Source organism: Pseudoliparis swirei, chromosome 17, assembly GCF_029220125.1.
Source record: "Pseudoliparis swirei isolate HS2019 ecotype Mariana Trench chromosome 17, NWPU_hadal_v1, whole genome shotgun sequence".
Taxonomy (NCBI): Eukaryota; Metazoa; Chordata; class Actinopteri; order Perciformes; family Liparidae; genus Pseudoliparis; species Pseudoliparis swirei.
In genome coordinates, this window is record NC_079404.1 from 3,736,434 (window position 1) to 3,762,461 (window position 26,028).

General features: G+C 50.5%; 1 protein-coding gene across 4 annotated transcripts; it reads left to right on the forward strand.

The window, feature by feature from the left end:
- The first annotated feature begins 1,361 nt into the window (after window positions 1-1,361).
- Window positions 1,362-24,271, forward strand: zswim8 (zinc finger, SWIM-type containing 8). 4 transcript variants are annotated; one of them, XM_056435287.1, is made up of 28 exons: window positions 1,362-1,494; window positions 2,406-2,695; window positions 9,231-9,384; window positions 9,550-9,644; window positions 9,781-9,953; window positions 10,250-10,357; window positions 10,634-10,715; window positions 11,442-11,562; window positions 11,660-11,861; window positions 12,184-12,359; window positions 12,479-13,679; window positions 14,654-14,785; window positions 14,887-15,066; window positions 16,043-16,226; window positions 16,874-16,972; window positions 17,064-17,188; window positions 17,330-17,618; window positions 18,395-18,550; window positions 18,651-18,873; window positions 18,973-19,262; window positions 19,366-19,589; window positions 19,810-19,914; window positions 20,003-20,506; window positions 22,066-22,246; window positions 22,349-22,522; window positions 22,617-22,736; window positions 23,187-23,365; window positions 23,967-24,271. In XM_056435287.1, exons 2-28 carry the CDS (start codon window positions 2,518-2,520, stop codon window positions 24,168-24,170), a joined length of 5,859 nt encoding a protein of 1,952 aa, XP_056291262.1. In that variant the 5' UTR covers window positions 1,362-1,494; window positions 2,406-2,517; the 3' UTR covers window positions 24,171-24,271. The 4 variants fall into 4 exon arrangements, with proteins under 4 accessions (XP_056291262.1, XP_056291258.1, XP_056291260.1 ...); XM_056435283.1 differs by having other exon boundaries at window positions 16,043-16,225; window positions 16,864-16,972; XM_056435285.1 differs by having other exon boundaries at window positions 16,043-16,225; window positions 16,864-16,972; window positions 19,816-19,914.
- Window positions 24,272-26,028: the final 1,757 nt, after the last annotated feature.

Below are 26,028 nucleotides of genomic sequence, written 5' to 3' on the forward strand. Positions count from 1 at the left end.
ATCTAATTTGTAAAAGGAATGTTCACAGGTGCATTCTGGGAGGAGTTGATGGTTATTGGCTCGATGTGAATTACGTGTATATTGTAGATAACTGTCTGCAGTTATTTGGAGAAGTGTGTTTCGCAATTTTAAAACTTAAGTGTCGGGCCGGTGGCTCAGTCAATAGATATGCAACACAAGTTTTATAAGAGTACAATAATGGTGCCACAAGTGCCCCCCAAAAAAGATGACATGGGCTGTATGTAGACACTCACCAGGACGACAACAGGGTGCATTCATGCAGCGCACCTCGAGGTCAGGGTGGGGCACATTTGGGAAGTAGGATCATATACACTACCGTTAAAAAATTTGGGGTGACTTAGAAATGTCCTTATTTTCAAAGAAAAGCTCTGTTTTTATCAATGAAGATAATTCAATTCAGTTCAGTTTATTTTATACAGCTAAATATGACAAATTACAAATGGCCTCAAAGGGCTTTACAGTATGTACACATACGACATCCCTGACCTTTGACCTCACATCGGATCAGGAAACACTCCCAAGAAATAGAAAAGGGGGGGGGGGGGGAGGGAAGAACCCTTCAGGAGAGCAACAGCGGAGGATCCCTCTCCAGGATGGACAGAAGACTAGATGTCATGTGACCAGACGAACAGAAGTAATGGATGTCATGTGTACAGAAGGAAGCATTACAGAGTTATAACATATTCAATGAGTATGACAGTGTATGAATAGTTCGTAGTAGGCATGGACCACGATCCAGACCTCCACAATCCATCAGGCAGATAACATTACATTAATCAGAAATACACTCTTTACATTGTTAATGTGGTAAATGACTATTCTAGGTGGAAACATCTGGTTTTTAATGAAAGCTCTACATAGGTGTATAGAGGCCCATCTCCAGTGTTCTAATAATACATTGTGTTATCGCCTTAGAAGACTAAGAGGGTTAGAAAACCCTTGAAACCCCTTTTTATGTGAGCGCAGCTGAAAACAGTTACGCTGGTGAAAGAAGCTATAAAACCGGCCTTCCTTTGAGCGACGAGTTTGAAGAACATTAATATTTCAAATAAAAATCATTATTTCTAACCTCGTCAATGTCTTGACTATATTTTCTATTCATCTTGCAATTAATTTGATACATTAAAGTGTGAGTTATCTGGGTGACCCCAAACTTTTGAACGGTACTGCAAATGAAAGACAACAACCTAAAAAAGCCCAAATATCAGGGTTGACCCGTGGGCTCGGTTCGGTGGCTCGTGGCGCCTCGAGCTGGCAGCCGGAAGCTGTGATCAGCTGATGGAGGAGGAGCCGCCAGAGAGGTGAGCCATCTTCCCCCGGCAGAGTGATACACTCCTAATAGAGCCAGCCTGGCCGAGGGATACGGGGGGAATCATCGGGGGAATCCCGGTGTCAGAGGAGAGTACCACACGCCGGACGGTCGCGGTGGGAGACACCTGGAGGACTCTTCAGGGTTTCCGCATCCGAGTTTGAGTAAGGAATAGATGCGCTTTGCACGCCGGAGAGGAGGCTCTCATACTAGTACAAAGAAAGGAAAACATTGCGCTAGGAGCGGGGATTAAAACTGAAATAAGACGTTTATGTAAACCGGGATAACGCAGAAAGATCCAGAAGACAGGCGCTGTATATTTCGTCCCGCGCGAAAAAGGTGGATGTAAACAAACGGCTACCTGAGCTAGCTCTAGGTAGCCCGTCGGGGTTAGCTTCCCGTTGCTAACCCGTCTTAGCTTCGCTAACACACGGTTGTACCGAAGTGGCACGAAGTCAACCGAGCCGAACACACACGGCGCCGGGTTCGTGAGGACATTCGACCCGAATGCAGCCGTCTGTCCTCGGATGACAGCGCCCCGTGCTCCCGCAGCGGGTCGTTATCGGAACGGTTAGCCTTCCAGCTAACGTCCGTTAGCAGGCGGCGCTCTCACGCCGCAGCGGCGCACCGAGTGCGGGACAAAGAAGAACCGCTGGCCGTTAAAACCCCGCTGGCTGTCGCGCTTCGGACGCACTAAAGTTAGTTTCTGTATCGCGAGACGCGGGGATTGTCGCGGCTGGACGCCATCGCGGTAATCTCTCCGTATCGAACTAGTGTCGCCCGCTGATTGGCCGAGAGGAGCACCGGCGATGAAGCGAACAACTTCGGGACTTGTTCACGTCGAGCCGCGTCGCCTAGTCGGCGGCGTTGCAGCGACATTCGGTGTGTGAATTGCGCAAATTGGACCGTGTTTTGTTGTTGTACGTGTGTTCCCCCGCTGGTGAGTTGGACGCGTCCGGCTCCGTCGCCGAGTCTGAGGGCCCAGCCGTAAGCCTCTCAGCTGTGTTTGGGTTGCTCGTGGCCTCCCCTCCCCCAGTCTCCAGACTCTTGATTCCCCCCCCCCCCCCCCCCCCAGTGTTGGTCACCGTTGGTGTGTTTTTCTTAGATTGGAGAAAGGAAGAAAAGAAGGAGAAGGAAAAAAAGGCCTGGCCTCTGGGGACTTGGAGGCAGTTTAAAAAGTGGATGTAATGGAACTGATGTTCGCCGAGTGGGAGGATGGGGAGAGGTTCTCCTTCGAAGACTCGGACCGGTTCGAGGAAGACTCTCTGTGCTCCTTCATCTCAGAGGCAGAGAGCCTCTGTCAGAACTGGAGAGGGTGGAGGAAGCAGTCCGCTGGACCCAACTCCCCTACGGTCAAGATCAAAGGTTTGGAGGACACACACACACACACTTTCATTCATTTTGAATACTTTAAGTTGGAAAGGCTTTCATAAAGTTTCTTCAAGTGGGGCTAAAGTACACAGGATGACCTGTTGAACACCTGTGATGTCTTTATAAGATGATTATTTCTAATACACACATCAGTTGGCGTGCGACACGTTCTGCTTACTATTCCAAAGCAGGACCGGCCGATTGCTCCCCTTTATCACTTTGGGATCACTTGGGGTCAGCAGTGCCAACAAACTATTTGATGACAGTTTAGTGTCGCGATATAATCTGAGCTAACTTTCTCTGTACAGTAATGTGCAATACGACTACTTGGTCACGGATGTATTGTGCAGAAATCTATTGTTCTCCAAAGCAAATTACATTACATCAATTATATATTTATTTGTCCTCCTTTTCGCAGTGTAACATTAGGCTGTTATTATTTTAGTTTTTCAAAGAGGAGAAAATGGGCATTTCATGGTCTACGCTCGAGAGTCGGCGAGCCGGCACCACATGGGTTCTGTCCCAAGTTCTGTACGCAGAGAGCAGAATTCAATACACGGATATGTTATTCATGCACGTGTTTGTTTTGAGCCCTGCAACCAGACATTGTTCAAACCCACAGAACTTCATTTCCAAAGTGTTTGTGTGTGTGTACATGGTTTCTTATTCCGCTTGCTTGTCGTGGTCGTAAATAGAACCACGGGTCGCAATTCTCTCGTCCCCATGGTAGCAGGACGACAGACGACAGGAAGAGCTGTTTCTACTTGGCCTCGCTCAGCTGATTTCAGAGAATTGTTCCTCAAATGATACACCGATAGCACTGTATGTGTGCTAGATAAGTGTCCGCCTATCCTTTTGATTTTGAAATAATGAAATTCCAATTTGAGGTGGTCTCCCTCCTTTAATCTTGAAATGAGACGCAGCTAATGTATCATTAAAAGGTCACTCCTGTGTCGGGGGTCTGTCTCCGTGACCCTCCTCCCTCACAGGGTCGGACACAGGCTGCTGAACTTTGGCGAACTGTTGCTACGAGGAACAGAAACTACTTTTTTTTGTGTGTGATGACAAAACGGGGGGGAGAGCGCATATGAAAAGGCCGAGTGTTGAAAGGGAACTCTAATCTGGTGATTACCCAGATGTACTTCTTTGGCTTCTCTGAGAAGTTTTTGAACTACACTGCAGACCGAAGCAAAGGTGGGGGGGGGCTCTCAAGGTTTACCCAACATGCAGTGCAAAATAATGGATAATGCAAGGTTTTAACTTCTCATGAAAGAAAAGGGGGCGTAACATGTTCATCACCTTAATCTGAAAACCACGCCCACTATCTGCATTACGCTGAACCGTTATCCAAATGCCCCATAGCTACCTAGAAAGGCCAGACTTCAGGAGGTCAAAGGTTACTTGAGCCCCTGTGTCTACTGGCGGGGGAGAGGGGGGCAGTTTACCGACAATGATGATGATGGAATGGGACAGCGTTACAGGGTCCGTACGGTTATGGAAAACCTGGAAAAGTCCTGGAATTTATTATTATTTAATTATTTTCCCGTCATTGAAAAAAAAGTTTTGGAAAAGTCATGGACTTTGACTATATTCATATGCTCATTCACTTTGTGTATATACTGTATGCTTTGGAATTATCATTGTGTGTATGAACCCTACAGTTAGCTGGTCAACATGTGTATAAACCCTACCGTTAGCTGGTCAACATGTGTATGAACTCTACCGTTAGCTGGTCAACATGTGTATGAACCCTACCGTTAGCTGGTCAACATGTGTATGAACCCTCCCGTAGATACTGACCCTACTGTTAGCTGGTCAACATGTGTATGAACCCTACCGTTAGCTGGTCAACATGTGTATGAGCCCTACCGTTAGCTGGTCAACATGTGTATGAACCCTACCGTTAGCTGGTCAACATGTGTATAAACCCTACCGTTAGCTGGTCAACATGTGTATGAACCCTACCGTTAGCTGGTCAACATGTGTATAAACCCTACCGTTAGCTGGTCAACATGTGTATGAACCCTACCGTTAGCTGGTCAACATGTGTATGAACCCTACCGTTAGCTGGTCAACATGTGTATGAACCCTACCGTTAGCTGGTCAACATGTGTATAAACCCTACCGTTAGCTGGTCAACATGTGTATGAACCCTACCGTTAGCTGGTCAACATGTGTATGAACCCTACCGTTAGCTGGTCAACATGTGTATGAACCCTACCGTTAGCTGGTCAACATGTGTATAAACCCTACCGTTAGCTGGTCAACATGTGTATAAACCCTACCGTTAGCTGGTCAACATGTGTATGAACCCTGCCGTTAGCTGGTCAACATGTGTATGAATCCTACCGTTAGCAGGTCAACATGTGTATGAGCCCTACCGTTAGCTGGTCAACATGTGTATGAACCCTACCGTTAGCTGGTCAACATGTGTATGAACCCAACTGTTAGCTGGTCAACATGTGTATGAACCCTACCGTTAGCTGGTCAACATGTGTATGAACCCAACTGTTAGCTGGTCAACATGTGTATGAACCCTACCGTTAGCTGGTCAACATGTGTATGAACCCTACCGTTAACTGGTCAACATGTGTATGAACCCTGCCGTTAGCTGGTCAACATGTGTATGAGCCCTACCGTTAGCTGGTCAACATGTGTATGAACCCTACCGTTAGCTGGTCAACATGTGTATGAGCCCTGCCGTTAGCTGGTCAACATGTGTATGAGCCCTACCGTTAGCTGGTCAACATGTATTTGCCCCCTACCGTTAGCTGGTCAACATGTGTATGAACCCTACCGTTAGCTGGTCAACATGTGTATGAGCCCTACCGTTAGCTGGTCAACATGTATATGCCCCCTACCGTTAGCTGGTCAACATGTGTATGAACCCTGGCGTTAGCTGTTAGCGAGCTAATGTTGGCAAACACAACACTGCGTAGCTTCCTGATGGATCCACGTTCTGCTATAGCAGAAAGAAAGAAGAACAATGTGCAGAAATATAGATAAACTGACATTTCTAGGCAACACTGAGTCTGCCGAGGCCTCATTTGATTGGGTGCTTGTCCTCCGGTGGGGGCGGGGCTTGATTTGACCTCTGTATTCATAAGAGGGGCAGGTGTGAGCAGAGCCTGATGACCATCTGTCCAGCAGCTGTGACCGGTGTTGGCGAAGGGGAGCGGTAACGAGTGTGGCGTGGCCAGGTGTGTGTGCTTTGCAGCCTGCAACTGGTGTCGCGTTCATGCACTAGAATTATGTATAGATCCAAATAATTGTCAATAAATTGCAATGCGTCGGGGGGAAGGGGGGGGTCTTCGAACTTGTCTGCCACGAGTCTTACCTCGACGTGACTTTAAATAATGAATATGCTTTTGAAAGAATGACGCTCTAAATATAAGCCGGCACGCTCTTTCATACTCGCACATTTCTCCCCGCTGCAAGTCAACGCACCTTCATCTGAAAAGACACAAATGTTTATTATTTTAATCAAACTATTGTCTCATTCATTTGAGTCATTTAAGGTTATGTACTGTATGCTTTGGAATTCTCATTGTCAGTTTAAATACAACCTTTTGTCACTTTTTCATGGATACACCAAGACTTAAAAAAAATGTTTGAAGGAAATTTGATTTAAAGTCCTGGAAATCCATTGGTCAACATGTGGATGAACCTGTTCATTGGTCAACATGTGAATGAACCTGTTCATTGGTCATGTGTATGAACCTGTTCATTGGTCATGTGTATGAACCTGTTCATTGGTCATGTGTATGAACCTGTTCATTGGTCAACATGTGTATGAACCTGTTCATTGGTCATGTGTATGAACCTGTCCATTGGTCATGAGGATGAACCTGTTCATTGGTCATGTGTATGAACCTGTTCATTGGTCATGAGGATGAACCTGTTCATTGGTCATGTGTATGAACCTGTTCATTGGTCATGTGTATGAACCTGTTCATTGGTCATGAGGATGAACCTGTTCATTGGTCATGTGTATGAACCTGTTCATTGGTCATGAGGATGAACCTGTTCATTGGTCATGTGTATGAACCTGTTCATTGGTCATGAGGATGAACCTGTCCATTGGTCATGTGTATGCACCTGTTCATTGGTCATGAGGATGAACCTGTTCATTGGTCATGAGGATGAACCTGTTCATTGGTCATGTGTATGAACCTGTTCATTGGTCATGAGGATGAACCTGTTCATTGGTCAACATGTGTATGAACCTGTTCATTGGTCATGAGGATGAACCTGTTCATTGGTCATGAGGATGAACCTGTTCATTGGTCATGTGGATGAACCTGTTCATTGGTCATGTGAATGAACCTGTTCATTGGTCAACATGTGTATGAACCTGTTCATTGGTCATGTGGATGAACCTGTTCATTGGTCATGTGTATGAACCTGTTCATTGGTCATGTGGATGAACCTGTTCATTGGTCATGTGTATGAACCTGTTCATTGGTCATGTGTATGAACCTGTTCATTGGTCATGTGTATGAACCTGTTCATTGGTCATGTATGAACCTGTTCATTGGTCATGTGTATGAACCTGTTCATTGGTCATGTGTATGAACCTGTTCATTGGTCATGTGGATGAACCTGTCCATTGGTCATGTGTATGAACCTGTTCATTGGTCATGTGGATGAACCTGTCCATTGGTCATGTGTATGAACCTGTTCATTGGTCATGTGTATGAACCTGTTCATTGGTCATGTGTATGAACCTGTTCATTGGTCATGAGGATGAACCTGTTCATTGGTCATGTGTATGAACCTGTTCATTGGTCATGTGTATGAACCTGTTCATTGGTCATGTGTATGAACCTGTTCATTGGTCATGAGGATGAACCTGTTCATTGGTCATGTGTATGAACCTGTTCATTGGTCATGTGTATGAACCTGTTCATTGGTCATGTGGATGAACCTGTCCATTGGTCATGTGTATGAACCTGTTCATTGGTCATGTGGATGAACCTGTCCATTGGTCATGTGTATGAACCTGTTCATTGGTCATGTGGATGAACCTGTCCATTGATCATGTGAATGAACCTGTTCATTGGTCATGTGGATGAACCTGTTCATTGGTCAACATGAGTATGAACCTGTTCATTGGTCAACACGAGTATGAACCTGTTCATTGGTCAACATGAGTATGACCCCTGGTTCCAGCCAGGATGGCACGATGTGGCCAGACGGCTGTTCCTCCATATAAGGTGAAGCAGCGCCAGTCGTGGCCTGGCAGTGAGGCATGTAACCCGACACCCGGCACCAGACCGCGGTGCTCTCGGTGAGACTCCCGCGGCGCTGCTGCACGGCGCCGCCCTTTTGATTTCTTCCGCCTCAACGAGACCACGAGGTCCAGGTTTTCTCCCGGAATCGGGCAGATGGCCTCAACGCCTCCTCCGGAATGGCGAAAGGAAAAATACATGTGAATATATGTCGCTGTGGGGATGTTGAACCGTTCCCAAAAGAATGGAATCAAACGTGATGAATACATCGTGCTGATTGAATGTCACTAGTTTGACACGGAGTGAAATGATCACATTATTATTTGCGATTTGGTTTACTGACTTTTCAAAGCATTGAAATTGTTTTTGGATGGTGGCCAAATAATAAATAATGTCCGGATCCTTGTAGCCCAGATGCTGAGATACAGGATGTGTACTCAGGAGCGGCGCTAGCACATTTGGCGCTCTAGGCGAGCTTCACCCGTGGCGCCAGCGGGGGGGGGGGGGTGCTAGTGAGAGGTGAGAGTGTGCTCACCTGTGTGCGCGCATCACGGCTGAGCGATGCGCGCGCCACGGAGCGGAGCAGCGCGTGCGCTCTGATCGCTCTTTTAATGAAGTATAGATATTTAAAAAACTGCCCAGCAGTTTTTTTGCGCCCCCCTCTGAATGGCGCCCTAGGCGGCCGCCTATACCGCCTGTAGGAAAAACCGCCCCTGTGTGTACTGCATGTGTTCATACCAGGGGAGGACATTTACATATATACTTTTTGAAACTTGTGAAATAACATTGAACCTTTATTCAAACATAATAAAATGACTTATTTAGTCTTGGAGTATATGAGCAATTGTGTGTTTTCTTGGATAAAAGAAAAAGGGGAAAAAAAGAAAACCTAAATCAGACAATCATATTCATTGTATTCTTATTTCTTTGAGGTTATTTATTGTTACAACATTTTTTTAAACGATTATTAATAATTCTAAGTTATTTCTTTCTTTTTTTAATAATTAAAATTATATTTATTGATTTATTTCTTTTTGTACCAACAGGCAATATAGTTAGGACACACACAACAAAGAACAACAACAAAACGCTATTAAATTATCGGGGCTTTTTTTCCCCTCTCCTAGAGATATCTGGGGCACAATTATATTTCTTAGGGGCAGTTTTGCCCTTTGCCCTCAGGTACTTCCGACGCTGGTTGCAGCACTTCGTTTTTCTTTCGTTCACAGAGGTCAAAGGTTGTAGGAATCATTCAGGAGGTCCGTGTTCTCATGTCTCTCCTCCGCGGTCGTCCTCAGACGGTCAGGTGATTCCGCTGGTGGAGTTGTCGGCGAAGCAGGTGGCGTTCCACATCCCGTTCGAGGTGGTGGAAAAGGTCTACCCCCCCGTCCCGGAGCAGCTCCAGCTGCGCATCGCCTACTGGAGCTTCCCCGAGAACGAGGAGGACATCAGGTGAGAACGCGAGAACCCGTGACGCCGTGACCCACACACACACGCACACGCATTAGTAGATTTATTACGCTGTTAACGTATGAAAAATACTGAAATATGTTATTATTCTCACACTTTGTACTTTTCTCTATCTCTGTCTCTCTCTCTCCCCCCCTCTCCTCTCAGGTTATATTCCTGCCTGGCTAACGGGAGTCCGGATGAGTTCCAGCGCGGGGAGCAGCTCTACAGGATCCGCGCCGTCAAAGACCCGCTGCAGATCGGTGGGTGGCGGCGTCCCCGCGGCCGCACTCGGCCCCGTTCAGACCCGACGTAGTCGACGCGCCGACGGTCTGACAGGAATGTGTTTTTTTAATGATTATAACTGTCTAACCCCCCCCCCACCTTCTTTCTAACCAGGTTTCCATCTCAGTGCCACCGTGGTGACCAGTCAGTCCGGTCAGTCCAAAGGGGCCTACAATGTGGCGGTCATGTTTGACCGCTGCCGCATCACTTCCTGCAGCTGCACCTGTGGCGCCGGGGCCAAGTGGTGCGCCCACGTGGTGGCGCTCTGCCTCTTCCGCATCCACAATGTGAGTTACCCCTTTCAGAGCATGGGGTTTCAGGCTGTTGGTCGCACACACACACACACACACACACACACACACACACACACACACACACACACGACTCACCCGTTGGACTCTGGGAATGTATGATGGGCTTTTATTGTTGTTTAAAAAAATATTATTTTAAAAGAGTATCAATACGATAAGAGTTGCGAGGCAATGGAACTAGAAGAGCATGTGTGATGTCCTTTATTTAAAAGCACAGGTGGCGCAACATAGTTCACTTGTTAAGGTGTGTGTGTGTGTGTGTGTGTGTGCAGGCATCAGCAGTGTGTCTGAGGGCTCCAGTCTCTGAGTCTCTGTCCAGGCTGCAGAGGGACCAGCTCCAGAAGTTCGCCCAGTACCTCATCAGTGAGCTGCCTCAGCAGGTAACCCGAGAAGTGCGACGTCTCCGCGGTTTGGATGTCACTCGGCAACGAGACGTAAAGTTACGCTGCAAAGCATCTCCGACGCCTCGACAGGCTGTCGCAGATGCTTTAAAAAAGGATCGACACAAAGAGGCTTAAATTATGACGTGTGCGTGTTTCTTTCACGACGATTCCAAATTCACGGGCCATCCTTCGTGCATCTGTACTGTATCTTTAATTATTTGAAATGCAAGGAGTTTCTGGCCCTGCGCTTCATCCCCCGTCCTGTGTCCTCAGATCCTTCCCACCGCTCAGCGGCTGCTGGACGAGCTGCTGTCCTCTCAGTCGACGGCCATCAACACCATGTGCGGAGCGCCAGGTACAGTAGCGCCGCCGCCATCGCCACGGCACATCCCGCTCTCGTGAAGCGAGTCTCCGCCCCGCGTGACGTATCGCCGTGCGCGGTGTCCACGGAGAGGGGCGTGTTTATCGTTGCGGCTTCGACTTACTGGCCGTCCACAAAAATGGTGCTTCAGCCTGAGGAGGAGGGAGGAGCTTTTCTTTGAAACGTACATTTTTGCGAATTTTTTTTGCGAGTAGATCCCATAAGCAAAGTCAACGTATACATGTGCTGGGCGGACGCAAATTGCGCTTTGCGAATATTCGCCCAAGTGGGGAATTGCGAGAGCCAATCGGCGTTGAGCTGCTCCTCCGTTGGTGAATCTAACTGCTGCTCTAGTGGAGCTGAAGAGACATTCAGACGTAGAGGTGAAGGTCACCGAGCTGTGAGCCTACGGGTGATGTCATATATAAATATATATATATATGATATTAATGTTCTGAACCCAAACACGAGGGCGTTACATGTTCACACGTTTGAAGCAGAACTAGTGGTGAGTTCTTCATGGTGGAGGAAGGAGATGATAACTGTTTCCACAGAGATAAGCCCCGCCCCTCGGGAGTGAAGCAAAAAGCCACAAATGGTCAAGCGAGTGAACTCACAGTTTTGGTGTGAACGCGGCTTTGATCTGTGAAACCTAAAACATCCAAATGAACTAGGTTATTCAGTATAATAATGTGTGTGTGTGTGTGTGTGTGTGTGTAGACCCGACAGCAGGCCCTTCAGCATCTGACCAGAGTACTTGGTATCTGGACGAGTCGACCCTCAGCGACAACATCAAAAAGACTCTGCACAAGTTCTGTGGGCCCTCGCCGGTCGTCTTCAGGTACGCACCGCTGGTCTCACACCTGCGTGTCCCATTTTAGAAATGTAATATCGTATTCATGAGCATGTTTTCATGAGTGTAAAACTCTCATTGGCAGCGATGTAAACTCCATGTACCTGTCGTCCACGGAGCCGCCGGCCGCCGCCGAGTGGGCGTGTCTTCTGCGGCCCCTCAGGGGCCGAGAGCCCGAGGGCATCTGGAACCTTCTGTCCATCGTCAGGGAGATGTTCAAGAGGCGAGACAGCAACGCCGCCCCGCTGCTCGAGATTCTCACGGAGCAGTGCCTCACCTACGAGCAGGTAGGCTGGAGCCCGCAGACGGGGGAGAGGGCTCGACCACCGGAGCCCGCGCGGCGAGAATAACATTTTTGAATTGAGATCACGCAAAAAATATAGCTCATGAATATTATCTATGCACTGGTACACACACACACACACACACACAGTCAATTTCCACATACAACATTCATGCTTTCACTTTGTCCATGACCTCATTGATGACCTCACTGGGCCTTTTAATATATAATTCATATGTGGCCCTCTAATAACAACGGTACCTGTTGTACACTGTACATTCTTTGACCCACGCCTCACTGAGTGGTGTGTGTGTGTGTGTGTTCAGATCATCAGCTGGTGGTACAGCGTTCGGACCTCGGCGTCCCACAGCAGCGCCAGTGGCCACACCGGACGCAGCAACGGCCAGTCGGAGGTGGCGGCGCACGCCTGCGCCAGCATGTGCGACGAGATGGTGGTGCTGTGGCGGCTGGCGGTGCTCGACCCCACCATGAGCCCCTACAGGTCAGACCTCGGACTTTGGGATTGACTGCGCCCTTTTTTACATTTTTTTTACTTAAATGCTAAGTAGAGACTGTGTGTGTGTGTGTGTGTGTGTGTGTGCATGCTCTCCTATCCTCCAGGCGCCTGGAGCTAGCGGGCCAGCTGAAGCAGTGGCACCTGAAGGTCATAGAGATCGTGAAGCGCGGGCAGCATCGCAAGTCCCTGGACAAACTGTTCCAGGGCTTCAAGCCCGCCGTGGAGTCCTGCTACTTCAGCTGGGAGGCGGCCTACCCGCTGGACGGCATCACCTACTGCACCGCCGACAAGAGGAGCGCCACCTTCTGCTGGTCCAGGGCAGTGCAGCCGCAGAGAGGCGCCAAGGCCGCCGCCGCCGGGGCGGGAGGGGAGCCCCCCGAGCCGGGGGGCGGGGCCAAAGGCGACTGCTGCGCCGCGGGGGACTACAAAGGGAGGAGCCACGAGTCCCAACAGGAGGTGGCCGTGCGACCCAAGGAGACCGTCCTGACCAAGAGGAAAGGCCTGTCGGTGAGCGGCGGCGGAGGAATGCTGGTCCGCCTGGGAGGGGGCGTGTCCCTGGAAGACGGAGGAGGGAAATGCCTCTACAAAGGGCCGGGCTCCTCCTCCGGCGGGAAGCTGAAGCTGGCGCAGGGAGGCGGGAAGGGGGCGTCTGTCGGAGGCCCGGGAGGGAGCGGCGGCGGCGGGAAGCACGCCGGTGCCAAGCGGAGAACCAGCAGCGAAGACAGCTCCTTGGAGCCGGACCTGGCCGAGCTCAGCCTGGACGACGGCTGCAGTCTGGCCCTGGGGGCCGAGGCCAGCAACACTTTTGAGTTCCTGCCCCCGCCGCCAGAGATGCTGCTCCGAGACTCGCGCAAGTACAATAGCGGCGGCGGCAAAATGTTCGAGGTCAAGCCCGCCGCGGCGGTCGTTATGGACACGCCCGGCGCCGCGGAGAAGGAGGCGACGCCCGTCCAGAACAAAGACGAAGACGAAGACGTGGACTCGGCCGGCAGTAACCCGCCGACCGCCGAGGCGAGATCGGACGCCGAGCAACCGTCTGCCAAGACCCTGCGCGCCCGCAGAGAGGCGGCGCCCGGTGGAGCGGGGGGCCCAGAGGCGGCGGCGGCTTCCGCGGGTGAGCTGGCCAACCGGAGCGCAGAGTCGGCGAGCGGAGAGGCGGCGGGCGAGGACGACTACCACGCGTACTACCCGAGTGCCGCCTCGGAGGAGGGGGCGGAGCGACCGCTGGCTGACAACCACCAGCAGGAGGAGGAGCCGGACATCTTCGCGGGGATGATGCCGCTGGAGCAGGAGGGCCGCATGGAGGTGAGCGAGGAGCGTTGTCACGGGAACAGACGGAAAGATTCAAATGCGTCTGGACCTCGTCCGTAGAATCCAGCTCGATTTACCGATAGCGACGCTCTTGGAAATAAAAGCAATCGAAAGCCGGAACGCACTCATGAGCCCCGGGTCCACGCCGCCTGGTCTTTGACGCCACGCAGGAAGTAGATCGTATGATAGATACTTCATATTTCTCCTGTGAACCCAGGAATGCATTTTTTTCATATCTTTAGGATGATAAACGTGTCTGGATTTATGGCATTAAAGCTGCAGCGCAAACACAAAGTCGCGTCGTAACGGCTGTTGGTCCGTCGAGAAAGAAGAGATCGGTGTCTCGGAGAGAAGCGTGAACGGAAGAGAAATATGCGGGGGAAAAAGTTTTAAGAATGTCAGAAAATGTTGATCCCCAGAGAAGATCACAGATGTGAAAACCCGCAGCTGAACACCGTCTCAGGGTTCGTACGGTCATGGAAAACCTGGAAAAGTCATGGAATTTTAAAATGATCATTTCCAGGCCTGGAAAAGTCGTGGAAAAAACTTAAATCGTAAAAGTTTTGGAAAAGTCATTGAAATTTGTTATATTCACATGTTCATTTACGCCGAGTTTGAAATAATTCACATGTTTTTGAAAGGAAGACGCTCAAAATCTAAGCCGGCATACGCTCTCATACTATCGGCGCAATTATAATTTTTTCTCGTCGCAAGTGAACGCACCTTAACTGGAAAGTTCGCTGGCCATAGCAACAGTAGCTCAGGAAGCGGTCGGGATAATGTAATTTGTTTTGTTTACGGTGTATTGTATGCTTTGTAATTCTCATTGTTTTAATCCTACATTTTCAAAAATGTTCATGGATACACCGAGAGTTCAGTTTGGTCATGGAAATTTGGTTTAAAGTCCTGGAAATCCATTGGACAACATGTGTAAGAACCCTGCTGTGTGTGTGTGTGTGTGTGTGTAGGTGCTGTTTGCGTGTGCCGAGGCCCTCTACGCTCACGGCTACAGTAACGAGGCGTGCCGGCTGGCCGTGGAGCTGGCCCGAGACCTGTTGGCCAATCCTCCGGACCTCAAAGTGGAGCAGCCGCAGACGAAGGTAGAGCGCCGCCGCGACGCGCCCTCGCGTCTTTTCAATCTCCTCAGCTTCTCCGTGTCTCCTGACATCCCTTCTCTTCGCTCCCCCCGGTTGCCGGGCAGGGTAAGAAGAGCAAGGTGTCCACCAGCCGCCAGACGCAGGTCGCCACCAACACGCTGTCCAAGGCCGCCTTCCTGCTCACGGTGCTCAGCGAGCGGCTGGAGCTCCACAACCTGGCCTTCTGCATCGGCATGTTCTCCCTGGAGCTCCAGAGGCCTCCGGCGTCCACGAAAGCTCTGGAGGTCTGTCCCTCTTCCAAAAATACACACACACACATTGACTTTAAGACCCGTGACCCCGTAGTCTCTCTAGACCACAAGAATAAATAAACCACTCCAGGCCCTCGGTATCGCTGTGGACTGATGTCTGTGTTGCTTATGTAATAAGAATAATAACTATTTATAGAGCACCTTTTTAAAAACCGTGTTTACAAAGTGCTCTACGGAGAAGGAAGGCGCAAATAACGTTAATACAAGTAAATATTTCAGAAAATACAGGAGGCCAAAGAGACCATGCGCCATCTATAGGCAATGAACTCAGTAATGAGAAATACAAAATAAAGAAGAACAGACAAACTAAATTAGGGGAACCAAAGAGCTGCATAAAACGATGACATCATCTCTATAAAAATGAAAGGAGCGAGAGAAAGATAAATGATCATCAGGTCCAACCCGTCCAAACTTTTTACTTTAGACTGATTGCTTTTTTCTCCGACGGACAGATATAGATTTTTTCTTTTAAGAGGATTTATTTCTGTATTTAAGTGGCAAATTTACAAGAAACAATTTCAGTAGTAACTCCAGATGTCTTTATTTCATCGCTCTTAAAAATGGTGATATCCTGATATATATATATTAATATTAAATTATAATTTATCGTGTATATATATTTTAATATTAAATTATAATTTATCGTGTGTATATATATTTTAATATTCAATTATAATTTATTGTGTATATATATTTTAATATTAAATTATAATTTATTGTGTATATATATTTTAATATTAAATTATAATTTATCGTGTGTATATATATATATATTTATATTAATATAACATTAGAATTTATTGTATAATTTATATATTTATCGTATCCATTACAAGCAGGTCCACATGTGACAGAGTTCCTAATTTTTGTACGACCACCATGTATGTCTGATGTATAAGGTGTAGAGTGTAGACACACGTACTGAATGTGTGTGTGTGTGTGTGACCAGGTGAAGCTGGCCTACCAGGAGTCCGAGGTGGTGTCTTTGCTGAAGAAGATCCCTCTGGGCCTGCTGGAGATGTCGGCCATCAGGGAGCGAGGCGAGCAGCTCCGAGACGGGAACTTCTGTGACTACCGGCCGGTGCTGCCGCTCATGTTGGCCAGCTTCATCTTTGACGTGCTGTGCACCCCAGGTGAGCCCCGGTTGTTTGCTTTCGTTGGAACGCTCCCCAGTTTCCGACAGCAGAGAATACAGAATAAGATACTTTTGAGTGTTTTTTGTCTTTATGTGCACACTGTGTCGTGTATTGAGAGGGTTTACCCGTATGAACTTCTGCACCGCCGAACGGCATGCTGGGTACAGCGCGCTAGGATATTAACGGCCAGGTCTTAGCCACCCGCTTCACTTTTGCTACGGCGTATATACACTACCGTTCAAACGGGGCTGTTTTCTTCAATGAAGATAACATTAAATTAATCATAAATACACTCTCCATAGTTAATGTGGTGAATGACTATTCTCTGGTGTTTAATGAAGTCTCTACTCGGTGCATAGAGGCCCATCTCCAGTGTTCTAGTGGTACATTGTTTTATCGCCTTAGAAGACTAGCGGAGGGGTAGAAAACCCTTTTGATGTGAGCGCAGCTGAAAACAGTTATGCTGCTGAGAGAAGCTATAAAACTGGCCTTCCTTTGAGCGACAAGTTTGAAGAACGAAATTAATACTTCAAATAATAATCATTATATCTAACCGTGTCAATGTCTTGACTATATGTTCGTTTCCAACGGAGACTTCCAGAAGTAATGATCACTTTTCACTTTTCTCCGTATTGTCTGTGCAGTCGTGTCCCCGACGGGCTCCCGGCCGCCGAGTCGCAACCGCAACAACGACATGCCCGGCGACGAGGAGCTGGGCTTCGAGGCCGCCGTCGCCGCTCTTGGTAAATTAATTCTCGCCCCCCCCCCCCCCCGGTCTGGATTCAAACTGCCGTCGCCGCGCGTCTCATGCCTCTCCTCGCTGTGCGTCTGCAGGTATGAAGACCACGGTAAGCGAGGCGGAGCATCCGCTGCTGTGCGAAGGCACCAGGCGGGTGAAGGGCGACCTGGCTCTGGCTCTCATGATCACCTATAAGGACGACCAGAGCAAGCTCAAGAAGGTAACCGCCTGCCGCCTCGATCGCTCCGCACCCTTTGTGGATGAGAACACGGTGGAGCTGCTAACGGTGAGACGTGTGTCGTCGTCAATCTCTCTCGCTCTCTCTCTCTCTCTCTCTCTCTCTCTCTCCCTCCCTCTCCAGATACTGGATAAACTGCTGGACAGGGAGAGTCAGACCCACAAGCCCCAGACTCTAAGCTCCTTCTACTCCAGCAAGCCGGCGGCCGGCAGCCAGCGCAGCCCGTCCAAACACGCCGCCGCCGGCGCCTCCAAACATGCGCCCTCGTCCTCCTCCTCGTCCGCGGTGGCGCCCTCTTCTTCCAGCTCCGCCGTAGCGGTGGCTGGCGACGAGGCGGCTCATCAGGCCGATCCGAACCCTGCGCAGAGCAACAGCACCGCGGGAGAGGGAGCTGCTGAGGCCAAGGAGCACGGTGAGACCCTCCTCCTCCTCCTCCATCTGGGTGTCTTCTCCTCCTGTAGAGCATACTGTAGACAGAGGTTATTGGGACGCTCTGGCTCACTGGGAAGTAGATCTTTAGTGGTGGCGCTACAGCCGTGACGGGTCAGAACTCGCCTCAGTGAGACCTGCTGCCTGAGCGGATGTATTTTTAAAAAAAAACATGTTTTACTTGTTCGAGAGGGATAATGTACATTGATAAAAGCTGTAAATTTAAAATGTAAATTAACCCATTTACAGCCGCAAGGCTGATTTCCATCGTCTGTCCCCCTGAAGAATGTACAGGCCGAGTGTCCTCGAGGAACAGGTCATGCCAAAGTGCAGCAATGATAAACTACAATCAATTATAGTCAGTAGATGACAATACACAGCAGTGAGGTTAAAAAGTGGAAAAAAACAATGGATATTAAAGAATAAAAGACAAGAGCAAAGGAAGACATGTCACATTCCTCATATTGCACATAAGGGCATTAAGTAATTTGCACATTTACGGTTTCATTCATTCATATCACATTAATTCATCACATATCCATGACGGCACTAACACTGCTAACCTGGTTGAACTGTGTCAAAATGAGCAGCACATTTCATTTCCTCTAAATCCGTCACAATAAAAGCCCTCCTTCATTGCCCCTCCCCCCTGCAGTCTCACTGATACACCTGTCACCAGCGCCTGAGAGTAATCTTTAAGTGGGAATGTAAAATTCCTCGACGTCCCGCGTGACGGAGGTGCGCCTTCTTCCCCTGCAGTGTCGGATGCGCCTCCTCCCTCGAGCGAGCAGCCGAGCGAGGCGGCGCCGTTCAAGCCGGAGGCCACCGTGCCCAGTCGGCTGGCGCTGGGGGCGCGCTGCGGCTACAACCAGCGCTGCTGGGGCTCGCCCGTCCGGCAGAAGAAGAAGCACACGGGTACGCTTGCTGACACCGGCACGCCACTGACGCTGACACCGGCACGTCAGGTTACGTCCCATCCTGTGACGGCGGCGATGTGATGTTTTTTTGGGAACAGGCATGGCGAGCATCGACAGCAGCGCTCCGGAGACCACCTCGGACAGCTCGCCCACCCTGAGCCGCCGGCCACTGCGGGGCGGCTGGGCGGCCGCCTCCTGGGGGCGGGGCCAGGACAGCGACAGCATCAGCAGCTCCTCGTCCGACTCGCTGGGCTCCTCCTCCTCCAGCGGCTCTCGCCGGGCAGGGGGCGGGGCCAGGGCCAAGAGCACCGACACCAGCAGGTGAGCGAAGGCTCCCCACCCCACCCCCCCCACCCCTCTTATTCTGAAGAAGGACGAACTCGGTCACATGTGGCGTGTCCCCTCCCCTCTGTGTTCCAGGTACAAAGGCCGGCGTCCCGAGTGCCACGCCCCCCACGTGCCCAACCAGCCCTCGGAGGCGGCGGCCCACTTCTACTTTGAGCTGGCCAAGACGGTGCTGATCAAAGCCGGGGGGAACTCCTCCACGTCCATTTTCACGCAGCCCTCGGCCAGCGGGGGCCACCAGGGGCCCCACAGAAACCTGCACCTGTGTGCCTTTGAGATCGGCCTGTACGCCCTCGGCCTCCACAACTTCGTCTCGCCCAACTGGCTGTCCAGGACCTACTCCTCCCACGTGTCCTGGATCACTGGTGTGTGTGTGTGTGTGTGTGGCGCGTTGAGGTGGAACCATTTCCTTCCCGCTCACCGCCGGCGTCTCCTCCTCCTCCTCCTCCCCCCTCCTCCTCCTCTCAGGCCAGGCCATGGAGATCGGCAGCGCCGCCCTCAACATCCTGGTGGAGTGCTGGGACGGCCACCTCACTCCTCCGGAGGTGGCGTCCCTCGCCGACCGAGCGTCGCGGGCCCGGGACCCCAACATGGTGCGGGCGGCGGCGGAGCTGGCCCTCAGCTGCCTGCCTCACGCCCACGCCCTCAACCCCAATGAGATCCAGAGAGCCCTGGTGCAGTGCAAAGAGCAGGTACCGTGGGGGCCGAATGCGCCGCATTCAATATCCCGAGCGATGCACGGGCGAGCGGTCAATACGTTGTGTGTGAAACGATGCACGGTGATGTAATAATGATGTCACGGTTTGAGTTGTTTTCTATTCCGGCTTTTGAAAACTGCATTGAGTTGTGTCACATCTTCTGAAATGCTTGAAAACTAACCTTGGTCCAAATAGTGGTAATAAACTAACTTAGTTCCAGCTTACTGTAGGACAGCAGACGCGTGAGCACCGCGTGACGCGGGCGGCTCGTGGCCATTGGATGAGAGCGAATCGAGGCGACGGCGACCCGGTTGAATCTGTGAGTGCCTCGAAGAGGACCGTCTGAATTTGTCATTTGACCTCCTTTTCTGAAACGTCTCCCCCCCCGTCCCCCGTCTCCCCCGCAGGACAACGCCATGCTGGAGAAGGCCTGCATGGCCGTGGAGGAGGCGGCCAAGGGCGGCGGCGTGTACCCCGAGGTCCTGTTCGAGGTGGCGCACCAGTGGTACTGGCTGTACGAGCAGTCGGCGGGCGGCGGTGGCTCGGGCCCCCAGCGGGAGGCCTCCGGGCGCTGCGGGGCCAACGGCGGCTCGGGCCGGCGGCCGATGGAGTCCGGCTGCATCGTCCTGGACGGCGGCGGCGGCGGCATGGAGTCGGCGGGCGCGGCGACGGTCACGGCGGCGGTCACCGCGGCCACCGTCGTGCCCGTCATCTCCGTGGGCTCCGCCATCTATCAGTCCCACGCCATGCCGGGCCAGGCCATGGTTCACCCCCACAGCCAGGGCCTCCACCCCTACGCCACCATCCAGGCCCACCTGCCCACCGTCTGCACCCCCCAGTACCTGGGGCACCCTCTGCAGCACGTGGCCCGGCCCACCGTCTTCCCGGTAGCCGGCGCTGCATACCCGCAGGTCAGAGCCTCCTCTTCTTCACGCGCTTAGAAAGCCGGGTCCATAACCTCCTCTTCTTCACGCATCTGCCGCTCCATTGACAAAATGCTTCAAGACTTCAATGACTAATTGGGGTCCGAGCGACTGAAGTCAGTCCGAGACCCGATTGGAATTATTCGGGTTATTACCTCCGCATTGAAAATGCGGAAGGTAATGTTTTGATCGCTGTGTATTTGTATTCGTGCGTGTTATTCGCATAAGTCAAAAAGTATTAAACCGAATCGCATGAAATTTGGTGGGATGATTGGTTATTATCCGGGGACCATTTGATTAGATTTTGGGATCGATCGGGTCAAAGGTGAAGGTCAAGGTCATGAAAAGGTCAAAATCTTATTTTTTACCATAGCGCAGTCAATTTGTATCCAATGCCAAGATGTTCATAATTCAATGCCCAATCTTGTGATATGCGAAGGTATGCGCTCTACCGAGTGCCCGTTCTAGTTAGGGTTGTTATTATCATTCCGCTTTTTATTTTAGAACATTGGGGGCATATTGGGGTTACGCATCACACCCCAAAAGTAACCAGATTTGGCAGGCTTGTCAGGCATGGTGAAAATAGACAATGACGTCTAAATGTAGTCAATAAGAATGTCTCCCTAGTTCTACTTGTTTTTCAGCTCGAGTACATTCCCATCCTCCTGCTCCTTTGCACACGGTGGACTGGGGGGGGGGGTCGTACCGACATGGAAAACCTGGAAAAGTCCTGGAATTTTAAAATTGTTATTTCTAGGCCTGAAAAAGTCCCTTGAGAAAAATGTAAGCCCAAAAGTTTTGGAAAAGACATGGACATTTGCATTTACAGTTTGACTAAAAGAATAAAATATTTATATAAATATTTATTCTCTTTTTAATCAAACTATTGTCTCATTCATTTGTGTCATTTAAGGTGTGTACACTGAGATTTCACATAATGTTGGGTCATGGAAATTCGGTTTAAAGTCCTGGAAAAGTTATGGAAATCCACTGGTCAACATGTGTGTGAGCCTTGTCTCTAGGGAACATAGACATTAGCAAGAAAAAGCCCACATATTGCAAAAAAAGTTTGAATGCTGAGCTGGAAACGATCAGTCGATCAACAGATCACAAACAAAAAGCTCCTCGGTTGTTTATGTTTAGCATCTTTATCTTTGAGACTGCGGTGTAATGTCTTATTGTTTGAAGTTGTCTTTTTAAAGAAGTGTTTCCTTTCATAGATCGAAGGAGCTGAGCAAATAAACTGCAGACTAATTGATCATGAAAGCGTGCCGAACCATTCCCAATCCTAGATGGTGGATTTTTACTGTCTCTGCTATTGTTCGAAGGTTTAGGGTCAGCTGTTCTATTGGTGTTCTGCTCTCCTCCAATAAGAACGCTTCTACCGGGTAACAAGAAACCCCACAAGGGTCACATGACACGAGGGAACCCTGCTGACCCGGAGAATTGCTTTCCTCCTTGAGCGAGTCTCTCTGATTGAAGAGGTTTAAACTGTGGTGAGACCAGCTGATGTTGGAGTGTGTGTGTGTGTGTGTGTGTCCCCTCAGGTGATGCACCCAGCCTTCATCGGGGCCCAGTACCCGTTCTCGGTGGCCACTGGCCCCCCAGGGCCTCCGATGGCAGCCACGGCCGTGACCTTCCCCGGGCTCCCCCTACCATCCATGACTCAGATCGCCGTCCACCCCTACCACCCCGAGACGGGCCTGCCCCTCGGCACCACCGTAGCAGGTCAGGACGAGACGCACACACACACACACACACACACACACACACACACACGCTGCGTAGATCCAGCTGAACCGGACGGCGTGGCCCCGTCATGTTTTACAGTGGGCAGCATGCACTCGGGCCCCGCCATCCAGGCCATCCAGGCCACGGCTCTGCCCTGCCTCTCCAGCCAGCCCGGCTCATTGGGCGGCACTCCTTTCCCCGCGGAGGACGAGCAGCACAGCCAGCCAATCAGCCAGCAGGGCCTGCACTACCTGCACTCTGCCTACAGAGTTGGTGAGAAGTCGAGGCCCCCATTTTGATTTGTTTACCTTTTTTAACCCGATGAGGTCCAGTGAGTAACGACTCCGCTGTCTTCTTTTATGTGAAGGCATGCTGGCGTTGGAAATGCTGGGCAGGAGGGCTCACAACGACCACCCCAACAACTTCTCCAGGAGCCCGCCTTACACCGAGGACGTCAAATGGCTGCTGGGACTGGCTGCCAGGCTAGGTGAGCTGCAGACTCCTCGGAGGAGGAGGAGGAGGAGGAGGAGGAGGATCGACTCTTATAGTATACATGAGATATACATGTGATGTCATCGGCTGTGTGCAGTTTAACAACAAAAGTAGCGTTTTGCCCGAGCCTCACAGACCAGTTGGCAAACTTAAGACGTTAATTTTAAAGCATCAACGACTCCTCTGGTCGTACAGAAGTCTATGCTTCACGTGTTACAGCTGCATTCTCTCTCCTGACCACCGGGGGGGGGGCGTTTGTTTTTATCCTACACACTCACTAATGGCCGTACTTCCGTCACTCTCACTACGTCGTCGTAGTTAAACGGTGCGTCGGCAGCCACTGAATCTGTCCACTAGTCTTCTATTGGACACGAATATTACGTTGAATCGATGAATCGATTTGACGGCCATCTTCTTCTCCCCTCCCGCCTGTCCCGTTGCTCAGGAGTCAACTACGTGTACCAGTTCTGCGTCGGCGCGGCGAAAGGAGTCCTCAGTCCGTTCGTCCTGCAGGAGATCATCATGGAGGCTCTGCAGCGGCTGAACCCCGCCCACATCCACGCCCACCTCAGGACGCCCGCGTTCCACCAGCTGGTGCAGCGCTGCCAACAGGCCTACCTGCAGGTAACCACACCTGTCAATCAAAAGCCATCACGGCGCCATCATCGGCTCCCTGAATGTTGAATGTCTCGAACACGTCTTTGTCATCCTAACGCCCGTCGGCGAGACCGGGTGGGGGACCTCACCTGCTCCACCAGGAGATGTCGTACTTTAGAACGTGAAATACAGCAATGTGGTTTCACTTTGTTGTGTTTCTGCAGCATGAATATACCTTTTAACCTTTTTACTGAAGTAACATTTTGAATGCAGGATTTAAAGGTATAGGTGTGATGAGACGACAGTAAAAAAGAAAAAAGAGCCACGCCCACACGGCGGGTAAACCAGACCAGTTAACAGATGTGCTGTGATGGTTGGCTCCGCCCCCTCAGGGAGAGAGAGACTCTGTTTTTAAATATGTTCAATCAGGTCATTATGAAACTCTTGGGTAAAAACACTGCAGCTGATCCACACACTCTGGACATTGAGGACCTGCTAAAGTCCGCAGATTTTTTTTGTGCAGAATATTTGTAGTGTTTGTTGTAATCCACCTTTTCATGAGTCGTGCTGCCTGTGGAGTCACCCCCCCCTCACCCCTCCCTCCCTCTCTCTCTCCCTCTCTCTGCAGTACATCCACCACCGGCTCATCCACCTGACGCCCGCCGACTACGACGACTTCGTCAACATCATCCGCAGCGCCCGCGGCGCCTTCTGCCTGACGCCGGTGGGCATGATGCAGTTCAACGACGTGCTGCAGAACCTGAAGCGGGGCAAGCAGACCAAGGAGCTGTGGCAGCGCATCTCCATGGAGATGGCCACCTTCTCCCCCTGAGAGCGGCGGCGGAAAGGCTCACGGGGGAGGGGCCCCAACCAGGCTACAGCATCGCCACTGCACCGAGCGGGGCCGTCCGGTCCCCCCCCCCCGCGCTCTCCACGATGTGGACTGACTGACAAACGCAGTACAATCGGCTGCCGTGCGACCCACAGAGACTCGTTACGTGTGTCGGTCCACCAGGAGCTCAGAGGAGGAGCCGAGAGGGGGGGGTAGTCACTGACTCCTCCCTTCCCCCGTTTTAGCATGGTTCATGTTTTGTGTATCTGTGGAAATTAAAGTGTACTCCTTTCTTTCTTCATCTTACTCGTCTCTTGCATCCCCCCCCCCCCGAAACTGAAGACATTGACGGGGAACTCTCGGCCCTCCGTCCTCCCCAGAGTTTTTTTTCCGTTCTGGTTTTGTTTTGGGTCGACGCCGCAACCTTATAGCTCGCCACTGTGGATCTGAATCTTTGCAGCGTGAGAGGGGGGGGGGGGGGGGAGGCGGCAGATTTAATGTGAGAAATTCTATTGAGTTCAGGGTGAGGATTTTTTCAGTATTTTCTTTAATCTTTTTGATACTTTGTATAGATTATGACGCAGAGGGCAACGGGGCGAGAGAAGAATGTTAAAGGTGTTGTTGTTGTTGTCGTTGTGGGATCCATATGAACAGCCCGCCTGAGGGACACGAGACCAGACCCAGAGGATCTTACCTGCTGCGGATCACCCCGTCCTGTGATTGGTCAGTGGCTAATATTAGGGTTGTGTGTTTTTATTATTTTTTTCTTCTATTTCTGTACAACAGGCGTGGAAAACATCAGCTAAAATACAAACGGAGTTCCATCAAGTGATCACAGTGTGTGTGTGTGTGTTAATGTGACGAGCGAGCATTCGGTGCCATCACTTTTCGATTCTACGTGATTGCAAACGCCCCGAAGCCGTTGTGATTCTCTCCCCGGCCCGTCTCGACACGGAGACCGACCCGGATGCTTCCCGTTGCCTCCCCCGCAGGAGTTCATCGTCCCTGGGAACGGGGTGTAGCTCCGGCTCCCTGGTCCTCCTGAAGTGAGACACGGCTGTGGTTTGGTCTCTTCACCGCCACCCAGACCTGGTGTGTGTGTTTGTTTGTTTGTTTTACATACGATGTGTCAACGCCCACCCCCCCCCACCCGTCTCTGTCCGGGCAGCTGCCGTGGTTCTGATCCCGCCTCTCTGATTGGCTCTGGACCTCCACAGGTGAAGGCGATGTCTCGTAGGAAATGGACTGTGATATTTTTGTATTGCAAAAAAGAAAAAAAGTGTAGCTTTGATTTGAAAAGTTGTGTGCTGATTGCAACAAAAAAAAGTTCTAATTTAGAGTGAAAAGAATAATAATAATTTAAAAAAATGAAAATAAAAGCAATACTTTTAAGTGTAGAGTTTACTTAATAAAGATGACTCCAAAACAGTGAAGGGCTGTGACTGTGTGCCACTGCGGTTCCAGCGGCGGCCACTAGAGGGAGCCGAATCATTCAACACGTCATCGAGCCGCACTGGTCACACCTGATGTGTTTCTATTGCTTCACCTTGACCTTGCTCTCAGGTCTCCACTTTGAACAAAGAATCTAAACCGGAGAGAAAAGTCTTGACTTGAAAAAGGGGAAATGTCTTTTTAAATGTATTCTGCGGTAAAAGAATGTTTTGATACAAGCGGTCGTATATTATTCTATTATTCTGAGTATCTGGTAGCAGGGGGACGTGATGCTGGAGCGCCCGTGTCATCGATATGCTACAGAGCGATATCGGATCACCCCTCCCAGGCTTCCAGGCCGTAACCCGAGGCCTTTCCACAACTCTGCCTTCCAGTGGAGACGCGTTGCAGTGATGGAGAAACCGCC

Coding starts and splice junctions, on each gene's coding strand:
- zswim8 (XM_056435283.1), top strand. CDS start 2,518: ATGGAACTGATGTTCGCCGAGTGGGAGGATGGGGAGAGGTTCTCCTTC. Junction 10,358..10,633: donor TCAGTGAGCTGCCTCAGCAG/GTAACCCGAGAA, acceptor CTGTGTCCTCAG/ATCCTTCCCACCGCTCAGCG. Junction 11,563..11,659: donor CCCTCGCCGGTCGTCTTCAG/GTACGCACCGCT, acceptor TCTCATTGGCAG/CGATGTAAACTCCATGTACC.